General features: G+C 54.9%; 1 protein-coding gene across 1 annotated transcript; it reads right to left on the bottom strand.

Annotated features, from left to right (window-relative positions):
- Window positions 1-759: 759 nt before the first annotated feature.
- On the bottom strand, window positions 760-16577 carry LOC141936539 (uncharacterized). The gene is made up of 14 exons (XM_074853589.1): window positions 16447-16577; window positions 16123-16150; window positions 15575-15797; window positions 15088-15258; window positions 5177-5238; window positions 4870-5023; window positions 4240-4496; window positions 3839-3924; window positions 3296-3390; window positions 2552-2657; window positions 2189-2294; window positions 1897-2034; window positions 1400-1548; window positions 760-993 (listed from the first exon to the last, which is right to left on the bottom strand). The coding sequence occupies exons 1-14, from the start codon at window positions 16575-16577 to the stop codon at window positions 885-887; spliced, it is 1815 nt and encodes a 604-aa protein (XP_074709690.1). The 3' UTR covers window positions 760-884.
- Window positions 16578-17973: the final 1396 nt, after the last annotated feature.

The raw sequence follows: 17973 nt of genomic DNA on the forward strand, positions 1-17973 counted from the left end.
TGTGACCACAGGGGACCAGCGGGCACCCTCCAGGGAACCCCATCAGGGTGTCCAAGCTCCCTCCCAGAGCGTTGGCCACTTACGCACAGCTGTCCCAGGCACTGTACACAGGCCAGCACAGGGCCAGCACGATGAGGAGGGGGAACAAACGTGTGACTGCAGCTGCCAGAACTGAGGGCTTGTCACCATCAGTGCAGCAGCCGAGGCAGTGCCCACAGGGCTTGTGGTGCCTGCGGTGCCCTTGGCAACGAGGCTGATGTCACAGCGTCGCTGGTTCTGGGGGCTGGGCACGGTGGTCTCTAGGGACGGGGGGGACAACATGGGGGTTTCCAAGCGGGAGGGGAGGCAGAAGCTGGGATCGGCCACCCCCGACAGACCCCGCTGAATGCTCTGCTTACGGTTCGGGGTGTGCAGGCCCCGTGGCAGGCAGCAGCGCCCGGCCCCAGCACCACCTGCCAACGGCCAGCAGGAAAAAACCCAGTGTGGCACCACAGCCTCTTTGGGGAGTACACCGCCCCCCTGCTCTCTGCAGCCCTCTGCCACCAGGTCCTTCCCAAAACTCATAGAGCAGAGAACAGAACTGCTACAGGCAGCAGCACACATGTGGGACACCGCTGTTCTGGTCGCATGGCCTGTCGTGCTGGGCTGGCAGGACCGGTCCCCCCGGCCCGTTTGCCTGGAAACCCCTCTGACCAGGGGGCTGCAGGGCCCCTCCTGTCCCCGTGGCCGCAGAGAAAGGCGATGCAGGGAGCAGCATGGTCACTGTGGCTGGGCCCAGGCACCAGCAGCCTTTATTTGTCACGTTCCCCCTTGCGAAGGCACTCCTCGCCCCCGCCACCCGTCTCTGGCAGCTCTCCCGCTGAAAAGGGTGGCTGCCGCGATGGCTAAGGCCCCTGCCGCTGGCCTCCCCGGGGCTGCTGGCAGCTTCTTGGCGTGGCTGGCAGTCCCTGGGCCTTCCCACGGCGCTCCAACAGCCTCGTTGTCTCTCCCTTGCTGAAGGACACAGAAGAAAGGGCCTCAGCTCTGTGGCTGGGGAGAAGGGCCCCCAGTGCCTCAAAGCCCGGCTCAGGCCACTAGTCCTCGGAGGCGCGGCCGAGGCCCGCCCGCTGCTCTGTGCGGCCTCTCGCGGGCCCTCGTGCCCCAGCCAGTCTGTAGCCAGAAGAGCGCGGAACAGCCGGGGGTGCAGCCGGGCAGGGCCGAGAGCCGGGGCAGAGCGGGCATCGCAGCTGAGGGCCGGGTGCCCGGCAGTCGCTGCGGGGAGGGCCAGCCCAGGCTGCCTGCGCCTTTGGGAAGGCAGAGCCCAGCCAGCTGAGCCAGCCTTGCATCTCCAGCCCGGACACCTCCAGGGGTGGGAGCTGCCCAAGGCTTTCCCCAGCTGCTGCACTTACACTACACTTACACTGCCGCCCGCTCCTCCGGCACTGTCTGCCTTGCAGGGCTTTGGCATCTCGCTGCCTTCTGCAGCCTCTCCTGCAGCTCCTCGGCGTAGGCCTTTCTCCGGAGGTGGGGAGGGCAATGGGGCTCCTCAAACAGGTAGCGGCAGGGGCTCTGCAAAGGCAGAAGGACTCTCCTAAAGCCCTGCTGCCAATAGCTGGGGCTGCTCCCAAGGCATCAGCCAGGGCGTGACTTGCACAGGCTTGGCTTAGTCCTCACGGCAGCGGTGCTGCCCCCTCGCAGAGAAGTACGGGCACGAAACAGACCGCCTGTGCCACGGCCAACTGCACGTTTCGGCCTGGGGCCTTAGGGACAGCTGCTCCTGCAGGGCAGCGGGCAGGGCAGCGGGCAGACAGAAGAGCCCTGCCTGGCCCCTTGGCCACAGCACTGCTGCCGTGACCGTGCCAGGGCGCAGGGAGGGGAAATGCCCTTTTCCCGGCGGCTGTGAGGTGCATGCCATACCTGGCCTCGCTCCACGTTCTGCCCCGTTCTCTTGGCACGGTAATGGTGCCACAGCTCCGCTTCCATCTTTTGGCGCTTGAACTCCATCAGCAGCCGGAGCCGTTTTTCTGCCCTCTCGGTGCGGAGGGAGCTCGTTCCCTGGAGGCCATGCACACACCACAAACGCAGCGTTAGTCTCCTCGGGCTCGGGCAGGGCAGGAGGGCTGGGAGAGTTGGCAGCTCTTGCTGCCTCTTCTGCCCCGGTCCAGAGCCCCGAAATGTGCCACAGGGCTGGAAAATCCCTAGGCCATACCATTCCTGAGGGCTGCGCGTCACAGGCAGGGAGCTGCAATCGCGGCAAAGCTGGAGGTCTGGGCTGCTTCAGCTCCTCCTGGAACTTCTGGATTCCTGGCAGGAACCTACAGAGGCACCGCAAGCTGAGCTTGTGGGAGCCCAGTCTGAGGCACTTGCTCTGGGACAGGCTCGCAGCCTGCCCCCGGCCCCGGCCCCACCAGGCAGTTGGGCAGGAGCAGCATGTGTCCGGCAGGACAATGTCTCCGGGGCCTTTCGGCAGTAGCACAGGCACCCTGGCCAAGGGAAACATCTCACTGCCACTACAGCAAGGGCACGGTGTGCCTCCACGCCCCCAGCCACACCAGTCCTCCAGGAGGCTCACCTGGCTGGGCCAGATTCCTTGGCTTTAGCCTGCTCGCCCGCCTTCGCCTGCTGCCTGACCAGAGAAACCCTCCGCCGAGCCAGGAACACCGGATCCAGCACGCTCACTGCAAGCAGGAGGCAAGAGAAGAGCACAAGAGTGTCTTTGGGACCGTGCGGGCCGGCATGAGCGGCAGAGCTGCTCGGTCGTGCTGTGCAAAGCTCGCCAACAGTCCTTGCCCCCCCTGGGAACCACGGGTCCAGGGCAGTCCTTGTCCCTTGCCCACACTGGACCTGCTCCAGCGCTGAACTCCTACTGAGCCCCCCACCTCCCAGGGCATGGTTTTTCCCCGGCTCTCTCTCGCACCTCTGCCGACACCGGGGACCCCCACTGGGAGGAACTGGGAGGTGCTGGGGAACCCCAGGGCTCCATTGGGCAAGGGCCAAAAGAAAAGTTTTCCTCCTCAGACCCAAATATGTGGCTTGCGAGATCAGCGCAGGCTCGGCCCGGCCTCGCTGGCAGCTCCAGGCAGAGCTGCCGGAAGGCAGCCCCCAGGGCAAAAGGGGTCGCAGAGCCCTCGGCTCCCTTCCTCTGTCAGCACAGAGCCTCTTCCCGAATGGGTCGCCCCATGTGTGCTAGGACGGGCGTGCAGGCTCGCAGAGCTCCTTCTCCTCTCCCACACCCCACACAGGGACCTTGGCTCTCTGCCCTCGCGAGGACGAGAGGAGCCCACAGCCCCCTGCCCGCACTCGGCCGGGACATTACCTCTGCGGGAACCCCCGCCCCAAGGCGCCGACTCTCTCCTGGGCTTCAGAGAAGTCACAGGGACCGATGCTTGGTGCGGGACCTCAACCTCAAGCCTGGAAACAAGAAGGCACCAGCTGGGCAAAAGGGCACCATGCTCCCTCGGGGGCTGACGCCGATAAGCTGCTGGCAGGCATCTGTGGGAGCCACTGCCACATCCTCGGAGGACGCAGCTCCCAGTGAGGCCCCGCAGCCTCTTTCAGCCTCTGCCGCTGCTTCCCTCGCCCTCCTGTCAGAAAGCTGACGACCCCAGCACACGCCCCCCCTCACTGCCCCCCCGCAGACCCTCCCACCTGTCTCTCTCTCTCTCTCAGGGCACATCGTCACTCTCCAAGACGGGGAGGAGCGAGCGAGTGGCGGGCGGACCGGGAAGCTCTCCTGGGAAGGAGCTGGTCGTGCCCGAGTTTCTCAGGAGAGGAGCCTCGGCAAAAGGGTGCCCCCACAGCAGGGGCTCAGCGGCTGCTCCCTTGAGCAGCCAGGGGCTGCAGAAGCCATCCTGCTCACCTTGGCAGCGTGATGACCCCGTCTCGACTGAGACGACTGAAATCGTTTTTGCCCGCGAAGGCCACTATGCGCATCATCTTGGGGTCCTGCAAGGGGACAGGGACATGTCAGCAGATGCCCAGAACACGTGCTGGTGGCACACAAAGGCGGCAAACTGTCTCACTGCTCACAGACACAAAGGCTGCCTCTCAGAAAGCCTCACACCACCCTCTCCCTTGATGTCGTCAGCCCCTCCCTTGAAGAGGCCAAGGTGCTACCGAGACTTGGCCTAGCTCATCGAGAGTGTGTCTCGGACAGGTGGCGAGGCAGATGATGGCAGCCAAGAGAAAGCAGCTGGGGAGAGCTCTGGCAGCATTGCCACAGAGCCGCGAGGAGCAGCCCCAGAGAAATGACAAGCTCACCCCGAGAAGAGCTGCCAGCATGTTCCCTGTCGCATCCAGCTCCAGCAGGCAGTCATCCAAGAAGGTCATGCTGAGCACTTTCCTTCGCACAGCAAGGATGCCAATGCCCTCGAAGGAGAATTCCACCTCCTTGTTGTCTCGGAGGGCCTCGGCGAAGAAAAGCAGGGTCTCGTGTACACACTGCTCCACGATTTCTTTGCGGAAGTGGGTGTCGGCGGCAATCTGCTCAAAGTCCAGCTGAACGAGTGGTGTCTCGTCTAGGAAACAAGGACAGAGCAGCCAACTCACTCCCACCGCAGTTCAGCCCACTCGGAGACTACGTGCCCTCAGTGCCCACCCCTTGGCCAATGCTCTGCCAGAGAGCCCTCCCCTTTCAGCTTTGGCTATGTCCCCGGAACGGACATGATGGGCAGCAGAAGGCAAAGAGAAGCTTTGAGCAACCAGTTGGAGCGTAGGGGGAGCTGGGAGATGAGGCTGGCTCCCCAGGGAGGGTCAGGGTACGGGGTCACTGTATGTGTGCCCATGCTCAGCGCTCTCCAGGTGGGAAGAGCCTTTGCTCGGCCTTGTCCCGGAGGTGTCGGCACCAAGCCAGATGCAGGGGCTGTGCAGGGGCAGCACCCGTCTTCTTACCAGGGATTTCGGTCTTTGCACACTTGAGCTTGTAGAACTTCTTCAGGAGCCTGCGTGGCTGGAACACGGGCCTCTCAACAGGCAAAACCTTGTCCTCTCCCACCGTGGCACGTGCTGGGACAAGAGCAAATGTCCCAACTCCGATCTCCACCGCCTGAAAACGCGAGCAAGAGGAGGGAGCGTTGGCAGGGCTGTGCAGAGGCAGGAAGGCTGCCAGGTGACTTACGTGGCTCTGGGGATGGTGCTTTGTGCCCTGCTCTGGAGGCCCAGGGGGCAGGACAGGCCACGGGCAGGAGGCAAGGCTCACCTTCTTCTGCAAGAGCTCCCTCCGGATGTACCGAGACGCGCCAGCCCAGACTTGGCAGATTTCTGGAAAGCAAAGGCAAGGCGTGCCATGCTGAGTCACCAACGGCTGACCACCCAGCACCCCCTACCCACGGAGAGGACAGCGGAGCGCGCTCAAGCTCCCCCTCGCCCTGAGCAAACATTTGCACCGCCGGGGCTGCCCAGCTGCCTTCTTGACTGCCCCAGCTTCCAAGAAGCCCGCCCTGTGCCCAGGCCGGGCCTGTGGAGGAAAGGCAGCCATCAGCTGTGTTCCCTTCGACACAGACAGCGGTGGCTAGAGGCCGGGGCTATCAAAGCCACCCTCCAGGCCCAAGGCACCATCAGGCAGGGCTCTCCTTGCAGCCGCCAGTGCCCTCCAGAAGACCCCCGCTACAGCCCCAACCCCAGCCTGAGGGTTTCCACAGCTCATCTCCGCTTCATCTTGGCTCCGACAGCGCTCCTGCAAGGGTCCCCCGGGCCTTACCACTGCTGGTGAGCTCCCTGAGGGTTGGGAGATCCTTGTGCTCCAAGGGGCTAAAGAGCAGGTACTTAACCATCTTTGCCCCCCTGCACTGCAGCAGCTGGGGAAGAGGTGCTCGTCCTGCTACAAAACCCCTCTCTGCCCCTCTCCTCCTCCTCCTTCTCCTCCTCCTCCTCCTTGTCGCTGCTTCCCCAGGCAGCGTCTCCAAGGCTCTCCCACGGCCTCCCCTCGCCTCCTCCTGGCAGCAGGGCAGCTCCTGCGGAGCAGAGTGCTGGCCAGAGCAGCCCTGGCGTTGCCCAGGCCTGGCCGGGGAGTGTGGCTGGGGGCACAGTGGCGAGAGGGAGATGTCGCTGCGGTGCGGGGGTCCCATTGTGACACCACGCCGTGTCACAGAGGGCTGCGGGGACCCGCCCCACCCTGCATGGGCAGGGCAGCCCCGCTGGGCACCTCAGGCTGCTGCGCTGACACTCCCGCCTGCGTATCTCAACTCATCCCCTCTCGGTGGCCACGGGGAAACTCCTGGAAGCCCGGAAGGAGCTTGCGTTAATGCTGAAGGTGTTACCCGAAAAGCGGATTCGTGCCCGGCGTGCAATAAACCAGTACTGTATTTATGCAGGCCTGGGTCCTCAGTGGACATTTCCACAGACCAAGCACCCCAACAGCAGGTTTTCATGCTCCTTTTATACACAAAAAGCAGAGGTTAGAACTTTTCCAAACACGCCTATTCGATACTGATTGGTTAGTGATTACCATACCATTATAACACGGATCACCTAATGCTTCTACTCCTACGCATGCTCGGGGGAAGGGTCTTAACCTGGGCGGGGGTCTTTCTGACCTGTGGTTTTTAGGTTTATAACGAAGGTAGTTCACTTTAGGACACTGAAAAGTTCATTTCACTGCCAAGTTAAGTAATTGAATAGTCACTTTGCCAGGTTGTCAAATAACTCATCCGCAGGACAATCCCAGAGATTGTCGTCAAGGTCCAGGACATTCTACCTATTTTCTAGGGTTTGGAGATTGAAGCTTGTTCTTCTTGCTTCAAGACCTCGCGATTGTTCCCAGATGGTCCCTATAGCTACTGACATCATCATTAGCCATGGCTACTAGCAAATGTGAAGTGCACTCTATCAAAGGGGCTTCGTGCGTTCAGAAGGGGGCTGGAGGGGCCCACCTGTGAGAGACGAGAAACCAGGCCTGCGAGAAACGAAGAAAAACAGCCTGAGAAAGCAACAGTTGAGGCTGATGGAAGAAATGCCTCAAACACTCGCAACACAAAACTCTGAGTCCCAGGGTGGATGGTGTGGAGGTCGAAGCTGAAAAGGCTGCCCGAATAACACAAGATGCAGCTGGAGGAGGGAGCCCTGTGGAGACAGGACGGCTCTGCTCTGGGGCACCTGGACAAATTTCAAGGGCCATCTGTCCGGTGAATGACCTTTGCTTCATTATCCACGAAATGCATATTACAGTTAACACCCCTCAATATGCTAACGAGGGCTAACATGATCATGCTAATTACATCATCCCATGAAACACCTTACCACTCCCCGTACATGCGATACGTAGGTATGTGGGTCGGCCTAGGGGACGGACCCGAGGAAAGTGTGTATAAATCAAGGGGGGGAAAGAAAGGGGCGGGGGGGGGGGGGGGGCCTGGAGAGTGCAGTGAAGCAAAAAAGACGGCTGCCTCCTGTGCCTCCTGGAGCCCTCGCCGGCGGGATCAGCGCAGACACCCAGACCAGTGATCTGTATTTCCCCATTCCCTCTGTCTCCCTCTTTTCCCTTTCCCATTAAGAAATGCAAGGCACATTGTATTGCTTGCCACAACTTGCTATATACTTAGCCAACTATCGTGTGTTCAATTAGTTCATTGTGGGTAGCTAATAAATGTTTGGACTTGGAGACTTGTTGTCCGCTCCGTTGGGGATTTGTGAATCTGAGTCACTTGTCTCCCTCGTCTGAGCGGGACGTGACACTAAAATTGGCGTAGTCGGCAGGATCCCCTTCGGTGTCGGAAAGTCTTATGAGATACTGGTTCTCTATCCGACCAACTCGGACAGGGAGAACTGGGAATTGGCCCCTCAGCTCTACGCTGGGAGAGGGTCGGAGGGATACCGATTCTCTATCCGATAAGGACAGGGAGAATCGGGAAGTGACCTCTGAGCTCTAAGCCAGGAGAGGTTCGAGCAGTGGCAAGCCATGACTGGGCAGGAAATGTCGGTGCTTGACTGCTCCCCTATTTTTGAGAAACTGAAGGAGTATAAGGCTTGTCCTCCTCCTTTAGTAGAGGTTTGGGCCCACGATAATTGGCATCATCCAGAAGCAGTGGCAAGCTCTATCAGTGCACTTGCGGGGGTGCAAGGGTCGCGACCAGGCAAAGGAAAAGCTGTAGTGTGCGCTGTATTAGGGGCAGCACTGACTGCAGCCCAAAAAGAGAAACGTGTTAAGAAACAACTAGAAGGGGAAATGATCAAATCCTTACAAGATCTGGTAAAAGCTCTCCAGGATCAACTGGTCGAGGAATGTAAAGTTACTGAACAAAAAGCTAAACTCTGGCAACAGCAAACTGAAGTTTTGAAAAGCCAATTAGCTGCTGAGCGTAACACCACTCAGCGACTTCACACGGCTCTGTTAGGTGCCTTGGACCGAGAAAAAATCTCACGGTCCGAAAAAGAGGGGAATGAAAAAGAAACCTGCAACCGGACAGATCTCGGCTCTGTTCCGGATAGTGAACAGGGAGTTACGAATCTGGCAAAAGCAGCAGCCAGACCCTTGTATCCAACAAAGGATTTAGAGATAAGCCGAGAAATTTTTTGACCCCAAAAATGAGGGGGCAAATTTAAGACCATTAATTAAAACGGAGACCACCGAGGGTCAGGGTGGAAGAGCTCCGCAGGTCACCGTTCGAACTACACCATATCCAGCGACTGAGCTTGCGAAAATTCAGGAGAAATATACCAGACGAGCTCAGGAAACTGAGACTGAATACGTGTGGAGGGTGTCTTTGACTGGTGGCGACCGAATTTTGTTAGCAGAAGATGAGGCCCAGGGGTACTGGGGGCCAGGGGTTTTCTTAGTTACTGACGACCACAGAGAGCCGTGGTCGTTAACAAGCTGCTTATTGGGCTGGGGGTCTGGACCCCTTGGAAAGGGGGGATCCAGTATGTATTGAGACCCCAACCATAAATCATTTGACCGAAAGTCTGCAGAAGGCTGCTTGTCTCCAAATAATGCGTGACAGGCGTTTGGTTCCGCAGCAGCCTGCCCCGATGCTATTAATCGCTAACCCCGATCAAATGACTCCCCTGATTCGGGGCTTGCCGGACTTTTTGAAATCACATGCAGCACAATTACAAGATCGTTTGCGGAATGCATTAGCCCCACGAGGGTGGAGACGGGCAGGGGGAGAAGCATGACTTGGGGAGAGATAGCTCAGGACTTAATAAGTTACGGCCGGAGAATGGGCCTTACCGGGGGAACGGGTAAACATAAGCCCTCGGTACGCAGAGTGGAACAGCCCGAAAATCTGTCTCCTTCCCCTCCGCAAGTTTTAAGAGCGAAGAGAAACCGCTGAGGGAATTGGACGGGGGATTCCCCGAGAGTTCATGGGTGGTATGCCTACTACAGTTTTAAAAAAGGCAGCAGCACACCTGTGGGTGTGGCAGAGCCCATCTGGTTCCAGCCGTGCAGGCACGCAGGGATGTGCAGCCACCTCAGCCCGGCAGAGCCGAGCAGTGTCACCCTTCCCGCACACAGCACGGGGCAGCACAGAGGCAGCACCGGCCACGTCAGCCCCAGCAACACCCTCTGGCAGGCGCCGTGTCCTCGCTCTCTAGGCCAGACTCACCCTCTCCAGGTAGAGGTGGGCGTTGTCCATCAGAGCTTTCACCATCCCCATGAGGTAGACGAGCAGCGCCAGGCTGTTCTGCGCCACGTTAACGTGGACCTAGGGGAAAGGGGGACCCCAAAAAGTGTGGGGGGCTGTCACAAGGGCCACCCCACCTTTGGGGACACACCTGGGTCACCCTACGTGTTGGGAACACCCCTGGGGCTCACCCCCTCCCGGATGAAGGTGCCGAAACGTGGAAGCAATTGGTAGAGACCGAGGTCGGCGGCGATGCTCTGGAGGAGAGCTTGATGGGGGCACACATGGGGATGTCACCCCAAGGGACAAGGGGACACCCCAAGTGACGTGGCACGGGGGTGGGGACATGGTGGGGGGGTTTCCAAATCAATGTCTGCTCTTTAACCCAGCATTAATATAAATGAGAAAAAAATTGTCCTGTTTATGATTTTTAGATAACTTGACCTAACTTAGAAGTCACAACTACTTTTTCAAAAATATCTGTGGATGTAAAAAAAGATCTAAGTTGCTACCATCTTAATACAACTTATTTGCATTGCTCTAGTGATACAGAGAAATGATCACTTGTTTTGAGCCTTATTTACTTACTTACAGCAACTTATAGTATTTTTGAATATTGCTGAGAATCCTGCTTGCCCAGACTGTTCTCTGGAATTTTACCAAGGACTGCTGTGTCCATCAAAACAAAGCAGTTCACTGTGAAAATCTACCAAGAACTGCAGTGTTCAGCAAAATATCATGGTTTTGTCCTTGAGGAACGGGTGTGCTCTAATGAGTTGGGCCTCGGTAATGAGTAAAGATAGCCATGTACGGATGGTAGAAGTTCCATTGGTTCCTTTTGAAGACAGGATGAGTAAACCGGCTGAAAACACTCTGGTTATTCAAGAAATTGGCCAAGAGAATCTGCGCACGCTCCGGGGAAAAAACAAGGTGAGAAAGACTACGAGCCTTCCTCCCAAAGACCCCTGAAGACGCCCCCCAGGAGGCAATGGGCAGGTGCAAAGAGAACACAAACTGCTGACCCCAGCCTCTAGAGCTAACCCAGCCTCACTCATGCATATGTGTGTGTGTGTTATGTAATCAATGAATATGTATATCCACACTCGATAAGTTTCTGGTAAAATGTGCTGTTGAGGTGCAAGCTTTGTGGAGAAATCCCCTTGCACCCCAGCGCTGGAGTAAACATACCTGCTGTATAACTCTGAGCTGTAGAGTCTGTTTTCCACAAGTCAATTTCCAGCTTTCATCAGTTTCTTAGAACTAAAGGAACAACATTTTACACCTGCTAAACCAGAATTTCATTCTTCACTTTTTTGTTTTAATTTTCTTGTCTAGATCCTTTTCTGTACTGCTACTCCCTTCTCCCCTTACAATCTTCTGTTACTTTTCCTCTCCTTTTTCCACCTTTTCTGCATTTTCTGTTCCTTTTCCCCCATTCTTCCCTCTCTCCATCCTACTTTTTCATTAGTTATAAAAAACCTTTAAAGGCTGTGAGAAGGGACAGAGGTGAACTGTCAAGAATGGAAAAGTTGCAGCCAAAACTTGGTATTAGCTTCTAATTATTTTCTGTCTCTCTGTTCCTGTTCCCATCTGACCCCATCCCAGGCCCTGAGGAGATGAGGGGCTGTTATAACCGATTCCCAGCAGTGGGGAGGGCAGGAGCCAGGCTCGGTAACGTTCTCAGTCCTTATCTCCACAGATGGGGCACAGCTGGGGGAGGTGAGGGGAATCACACCCAGCACCAAGCAGCCCAATAAGGAGGGGCAGGGAGGGGTGAGAATTGCACCCCCACAAGCTCACCCTCTGACCCAAGGATACAGGGCAGAGCCCCCAGACAACACCAAGAAGTTCTTACCACAGTCTCAAAAAAAGACAAAATGCAAGGAAAAAATTTGCTTAGAAATATTCAGAAAAATCAGCAATATGAGCCTACATTATCAGAAATACAGAGCATAAAACTTTACACTGGGAGAGGCGAGCAGGGACCTGCAGTGACCCTGCAGCCAGCAGGGTGTGCAGCCTTGGTACAGCTCAGGGCACAGACAGCCGGGATGTGTTCCTGCTTTTAATAAAGCTTGGAGAGGAATCACCAAACAACAGCAACATTTATGTGTTCTAAATAAGACCCAACACATCTCATACTTTGAGCTTCAAACCCGTGTCCTCAGAGGTCACGGAGAAACCATTTCACTCTCCTGGCATCGCTCTGGTGGGCTGGGCAGATGTTCAGCCTTTCTCAGGAGACTTATGCCCTGGCCACGAGGGATCCTGTCAGATTTTATAGGCTGTGACACAGCCCAGCACGCCAGAGCACATCTGGTGTCAGTCTATATTATCTGCAGATGGCTCAAAGGAGAAAAGCACACCTCCCATGCACAAGAATTTGACCCACCTGTGGGGCCAGAGCAGCCCCCTCCCAGAAGGTGCTGGGATCTGAAGCTCTCTGTGGGCATGTGGAGCCCAACCACGGCACCTCCTGCCTAGGAACAGCCGCTCTGTTCCACACATCACACAGTGCTCAGAGCTTGGCAAGGGCACACTGACTGGGGTTTTCTGCTCAGCTGTCCAGCTAGTCTGCCTTCTCTGCCACTGACTGCAAATGTTATCAATCTTCCAAATTCTCGAGTTTAAAAATATCTCCTCTGAGGCATAAAGGAGGAGAGACGGGTGACTACAGGAGGTGTTCCCTCAATGGATGCACCAAGGAGACCAAGCACCAGAGACATTTACTCAAACCATTCCCAGGACAAACAAACCCTCTTCTCCTGCAAGGAAACATTCGTGTTGCCAAACACCAGCACACTCTGCTGACGGGGCTGTGGCCGTCTAGATAAGCCTCAGCAAACGCCTCTGACCTTCCCTTAAACAGTCGGGACTAAACTCTGTGAGTCACACTGAACTGCGCCTTGACCAGCTCCACCAAGTCAAGTAGCACCAGTTAAAGAATGAAGCACTGGGTTTTGATTTTTACACAAGGGTATCACAATCTAACCCTCAGCTATTGCATTTATATTGTTCCCTCTCTGCAAGAGAATTCACTGGGTTTCAAAGTACACGTTTTCTAAGATCACAGATCAAATGGTCCTAAACTGCTTCAGATGTCTGGAAGGGAGAGAGTTTTATATTTTTTTTTCTTTAATCACATCTATCTTTCTTTCCTCCTCTTAAGCAAGCCCACCTTTCATGACTAACAGCTTAGGGCCAACACAAGCACTTACAAAGGTTGCTTTGTTATACTCATTCTAACATTTCATAGTACCTTGTTTTCCCTAAACACGGTTATCACCTGGGACTTACCCACATTACATTCTGCAGAGCAAAAGCACTTCCCAAGATAATGAACACATACCATGTTGTCAAACCATGATAAAAAAACCCTATTCCTCTTTAAAAAAAAAAAAAAAAAATCAAAATTCTAATCAAAGTTCTAAAACCTGCAGTATATTCTGCTGGTTTCCATGGTTACTGAGCTCCCAGCTGCACCATCAGTCTGTGTATCTGTCTAACGACGCCCCACAGCCCGCTGACGGCAGGGCAGAGATGGCCATTAACTGCAGTGAGCTCTGAGCCAAGGCTGTAATGCCCAGCCACCACTGCTGGGGGGAAATCAGAAGTGACCCGGATTCATCGATTCACCCGGATTCATTGACCCTACTCCCTTGTTGCTGAGAAGTGTCCAAATGTAGAAATAGAAATCCGATTTCTAATGGAACTGAGATATCTCAGATACACGCTCCAAACATCAGTGTCTTCCCAGAGTCAGCCTTCCAGTTCTTCACGCTGCATTTCTTGGGGCAGCAGTAAACAATGATTAACACAAACTATTTTGTGAACAAAGATTTCTTCTCACCTGATGTAAACATCAGGAAAAAAAAAAACAGTAACCAGAAAAGTGACTGCTCACAGATTAATATTAATGTGTGAATTTACATTAGTGTTTTACATTAATCTTATTCTGTTTAGACAGAGTAAACCAACACATTTGAAAGTATATTTTCACAAGTAGTTTTCAGTGGAAAACTTGATAAAAACTAAAAAGTATCGGAGGCCTGACTTCAGCAGGTCACAGGCCTGACCAACATCCTGGGCTAAGGACAGATTGTCATATTCTATATTGCCAAGACAACTTTCACACCGCCACCTTGTTACTGCCCCAGGTTTTTAATAGAAAGATGCACTTATGAACTAAATCTGCCTTTCTATAGGAAAAGCAAATGAATCTCCAAGAGCCCAAATAAATCCCAACCCTATCACATAAGCCAATATATTAGTTGAAATCCTGAACATAAGAGAAAATGAATTTGCATTACATCGTTTCCAGACTGGATAGAACAATTATTGCAGGCTTGTATGAAAGACTGTACTAATGCTCATTGGGTGTGCAGGCTAAGGAATTATACACCTTCTGAATAATCATACCTGTCCTACAAGGAGCTTTATGATGCTGAGCTACAGGAGACTCATTGACACAACCGGAGGTTTAACAAACTCATGCTATGCCACATGGAATAATCTAGAGACTTAACTCAAGATTAAAGGTAAAGGCCTGATTCTCATTGCCTTCAGAATGCCAACGGAAAGTCTGAGGTCAATTGTACTGTCACTGCACAGAGAGAAATCAGCTGCCTCGTGACCCAAGCAATGTGGAGATTTCCACGGGGCGTGATGCTCTGACTGTGGCTCCTCCTTCCAAGAGGTCTTTTTCCTTTATGCTTGTATTACAAAACACACAGCTGGCTTGGGAATATCTTGCACAGTATATTATTAAAGCCACACATATAAAATTTGCTTGTCCCAAAAACTGTATGGACAATATAAGTACATATACAATTAGCTGGCACTTTAGCTGATTAAAAATAACGCTGGTAACAAACAAGTTTTGAACTGCCAGACAGTTCCAGCCAGTCATCGCTTTCTACATCCTCCACACCTTCACAGCTGGTCACACGCTTCTTTTCATACTCATAGTCACAGACACCTTACACAAAGCCATGAATATTTACATACATGCACAACAACTCACAGCAGCAGCTCCTGAGCTGCCCCAGCAGGAAGCAGCCCCAGACCAGAGAGGCTCTCAGCTCTCCCTGGAGCTGTGCAGTGTGCTGGGGCAGAGCACAAGGTCAGTACGAAAGATGCTGCTCAAGAACACGCTCTTCACTGGTGGCATTTTTGATCTGACCCAGCGTTACCTGACTTCATACACTGATCAGGACATCTCCTGACGAGAAGCAGTACTATCTTACCCAAGAAAATAACCACCTGTAACCAGTTTACCAGAAAATCTATTTAAACTATCCATGAAACAGTGTGATTCTTCCAGCTCTTGTAACAGGCCGGTACACAAAACAGTTCAGTTAACAGGCAAAAGTCCTCTCCAGCAGATGGAGATTTGCCTGTTCTTTAGAGTTCAGCTACCTGTTACTAATTAAACAATTAATTTGTTGTTTTTAAAATAGGTTAAGTACAGCAAGACACACAAACAAACAAAAATAATCAAGCAAACAAACAAACAAAAACATTAATGGGGAAAAACACCGGGTCTTACCTTCCCCAGCGCGGCAGCGCTGCCCGCGGCCCCAACCGAGCGCGGCGGAGGCGGCGCGTCCCCAGCGCGCAGCCGCGGGCGGGCGCTGCCCGGAGCGGCCCCGAGGGCGGACGCGGGCCCCGCTCAGACGGGCCCTCTCGGCGCGGAGCCCGGCGCCGGCCCCGCGCGTCGCTCCGCGCCCCCCCCCGCGCCCGCGCACAGACCAGCCGCCCCCCCCCGGCGGGCGCGAGCGCAGCCTGACCGTGGGGCGGGAGGCGCCGGGGGAGCCCCGGAGCGGTCCGGGCTGTCCCTGTCTGCCGCCAGCTCGGGCGGGGCCGGCCGCTGCTCCCCCGCCTCGGGGCCGCGGCGCCGGGGCACGCCGGGACGGGCTGCGCGGGGTGGGCTGGCTCCCCCCGCGCCGGCGCCCGCCCCCCCCGCGCCCCGCGGCCGGCAGCTGCCCCGCCCCTCCCGCGGGCGTGTGTGTCCGCGTGTCGGGGGGCGGGAGCACGCGCGGTCCGGGTGTGCGTGCGCGGGTGTGACTGTGTCAGGGGGTCGCTGGGTGTCCGCGTGGGACTGTGCCTGCGCGTGGGGGGGCTGTGGGAGCGCGGACGGGGGCTGCGGCGGGTGAGAAAGTGCGTGTGCGACGGCGCGAGTGGGGTGCGGGGCCGTGTGGGGTCTGTGGGGGTTCGGGTGTTGCCGCGCCCACGGGAGCGCGCACGGGTGTCGCGCCCCTGTGCGTGCGTGTGCGCGCGTGTCTCAGTGTGCGCCTGCGCGGGTGCGTGCGCACGCGCTGTCTCTGCGCGGGGCTCTGCGCCCGCCCGGCCCCGGTGCCCGTGTGCCCCCGCCCCTGCGCGACTGTGCCGCTGCGCCTGCGGCGGGGGGTGGCGGCCGCGTCTCCCGGGGCCGGTCGCGCGTGGCCGTGGCCGTGTCTCGGCTCCGGGCGGGGCCGGGACTCCGCGGGCGGGGGCGCGTCCGCGCACGGTCCCCGCGCCGCTGCCGCCGGGCGCTCTCCAGGGTGCTGAAGCGGTGCTGCCCGCTCTGCCCGTCCCTGCCCACCTGTCCTGATCCGATATCGGGGAGGGTTCTTAAACGATCCCAAGAGCGAGATTAAGACACAAACGCGGTCAGATGCCGTACAGCCTTGTGAACTTTATTGTACACACAACTGATAACAGCGATAGGACAGAGAGACAAGAAAGGAAAAAAAGTCAGAATCCCTAAGCAAGCAAACGGTAGAGATGCAACGAGACTAATGACCACCACCACGAATCCAGCGACGTCCTGTTGGCTCGGTCTCGGTGCAGGTGATGGTGCTCCAAGCTCCGCCAAAGTCTCAGCTCCGAGGAAGGATGAGATGACAGGGGTGAACAGCGTGCTCACGAAAAAGGAGTGCCCTGTCCTTTTATTGTCCCAGTTCCCACGATCTCCCCGAAGAGTCCACCCGTTTCCTCGGAGCTCATTGCAATACGTGCCGCCCCGTGGTCCCGGGCCGGCCTGCACGTCTTCCTCATCCCGATTTATCTTCGGGCGGATGTTGTGGTCCCGTCGGCGGCAATTCGTCTTCTTCAGAGCGTATTCCTCCGTCAGCAGGATGCCGAGGACAGGAAATGGGGGTGGTGCGACAGCAATGTTTGAGACAGATAACACAGTCCCTTACACCACCCCGTGGCTCAACACTGGTGTCTTCGTGGTGGCGTGAAAGATAACCGTAGAGAGAGAAAAAGAGAAAGGCCAGAAAAAGTGCAAAATACAACAAACAAGATTTCCAGCAGATTTTTCATCAATAACAAACATGAACATCTTTAACTAACAAACATATAACCAATAACATCTTTAACAAATATATCATGCTCAAAACTAACTAACGTTATAAAACCAAAACATCTTATAAACCAATTCTAAGGCTCCGACAAATCGGCAGAAGAACACGACGGCAGTTTACATGATTGACATTCACAGGGACAAAAAAGAAGTATTATAATAACAATTAAGATAATGGTTAACAAGACAAAGGCTGCAAAGTGAATTAAAATTAATCCCATCATTTGTTCCATTTTTCCCGCAGTTCTAACAAAATATCACAAAGTGTCTGAGGCCCTGGCAGTCCACGCGTCTGCTGCTCTGGTCTGCTGGAGTTGGGGTCAGCATGCGCGGCGGGAAAATCCCTTTCCACACCCCTTTTATCCCAAGGCGCGTGGTCACTTGGACCTAGAAACTTCTATCCCAGATTTAAACAAAGGTAACCAAACACCACCACTATTCGTACAATGTTAACAATATTCTAAATAAACATATAAAAAGGTAACTAACACTACCAACTAACAGTTTTTTAACCAACCAAACAAGATGTGTCCCAGGCTGAGCCAAGGGATGTGCTCCCGGTCTTTGGGGACAGGGAGGGGAAAAAAGGTGGTTGTTACGTGTGGTTTAGGCATAAAAGCGTCTATCCTAAATTTAAACAAAGACAAATAAAAACAATTAAAAGATATCTTCAGGCTTTGATTGGCGAGCAACCCGAATCTGCTTCACACCATCAGACCATCAGGTGAAACAGTAGATATGAGTTGGTGTTAGATACAACATGTTGGATTAACTGAACAAAGCAAGGAATAACACACGGTAAAAACATCAAGGCAGCAAATGCACATAGGAGATAAAATAAAAGCTGCTTTACCCATGGTGCTCCGGGTAACCAAGACCATAAATCACCACTCCAGCCGTTCCATGTTTGAACGGGGACATGGGATAGTTTCCTAAGGTCTGTGGTCAGCTGAAGGACTACTTCACCTACATCGTCCATTTCCAAACAACAATTAGATACATTTAGTTTTCCACATACTCCTCCCTCTCCAGCTAGTAAATAATCCAAAACCATGCGGTGTTGAAGGATTGCAGAGCTCTTCCTCG

The sequence above is a fragment of the Strix uralensis genome, chromosome 33 (genome assembly GCF_047716275.1).
Source record: "Strix uralensis isolate ZFMK-TIS-50842 chromosome 33, bStrUra1, whole genome shotgun sequence".
Lineage (NCBI taxonomy): Eukaryota > Metazoa > Chordata > Aves > Strigiformes > Strigidae > Strix > Strix uralensis.

Bases quoted from the DNA above. Each gene is read 5' to 3' on its own strand.
- LOC141936539 (XM_074853589.1), bottom strand. From the start codon at position 16,577: ATGAGGAAGACGTGCAGGCCGGCCCGGGACCACGGGGCGGCACGTATT. The intron at 15,259-15,574 runs GTGCTCCCGCCC...GGGGGCGCGGAG, and splicing joins CACGCACACCCGGACCGCGC to CGACGCGCGGGGCCGGCGCC. The intron at 2,658-3,295 runs GTAATGTCCCGG...TCCTGCTTGCAG, and splicing joins GGGCGGGGGTTCCCGCAGAG to TGAGCGTGCTGGATCCGGTG.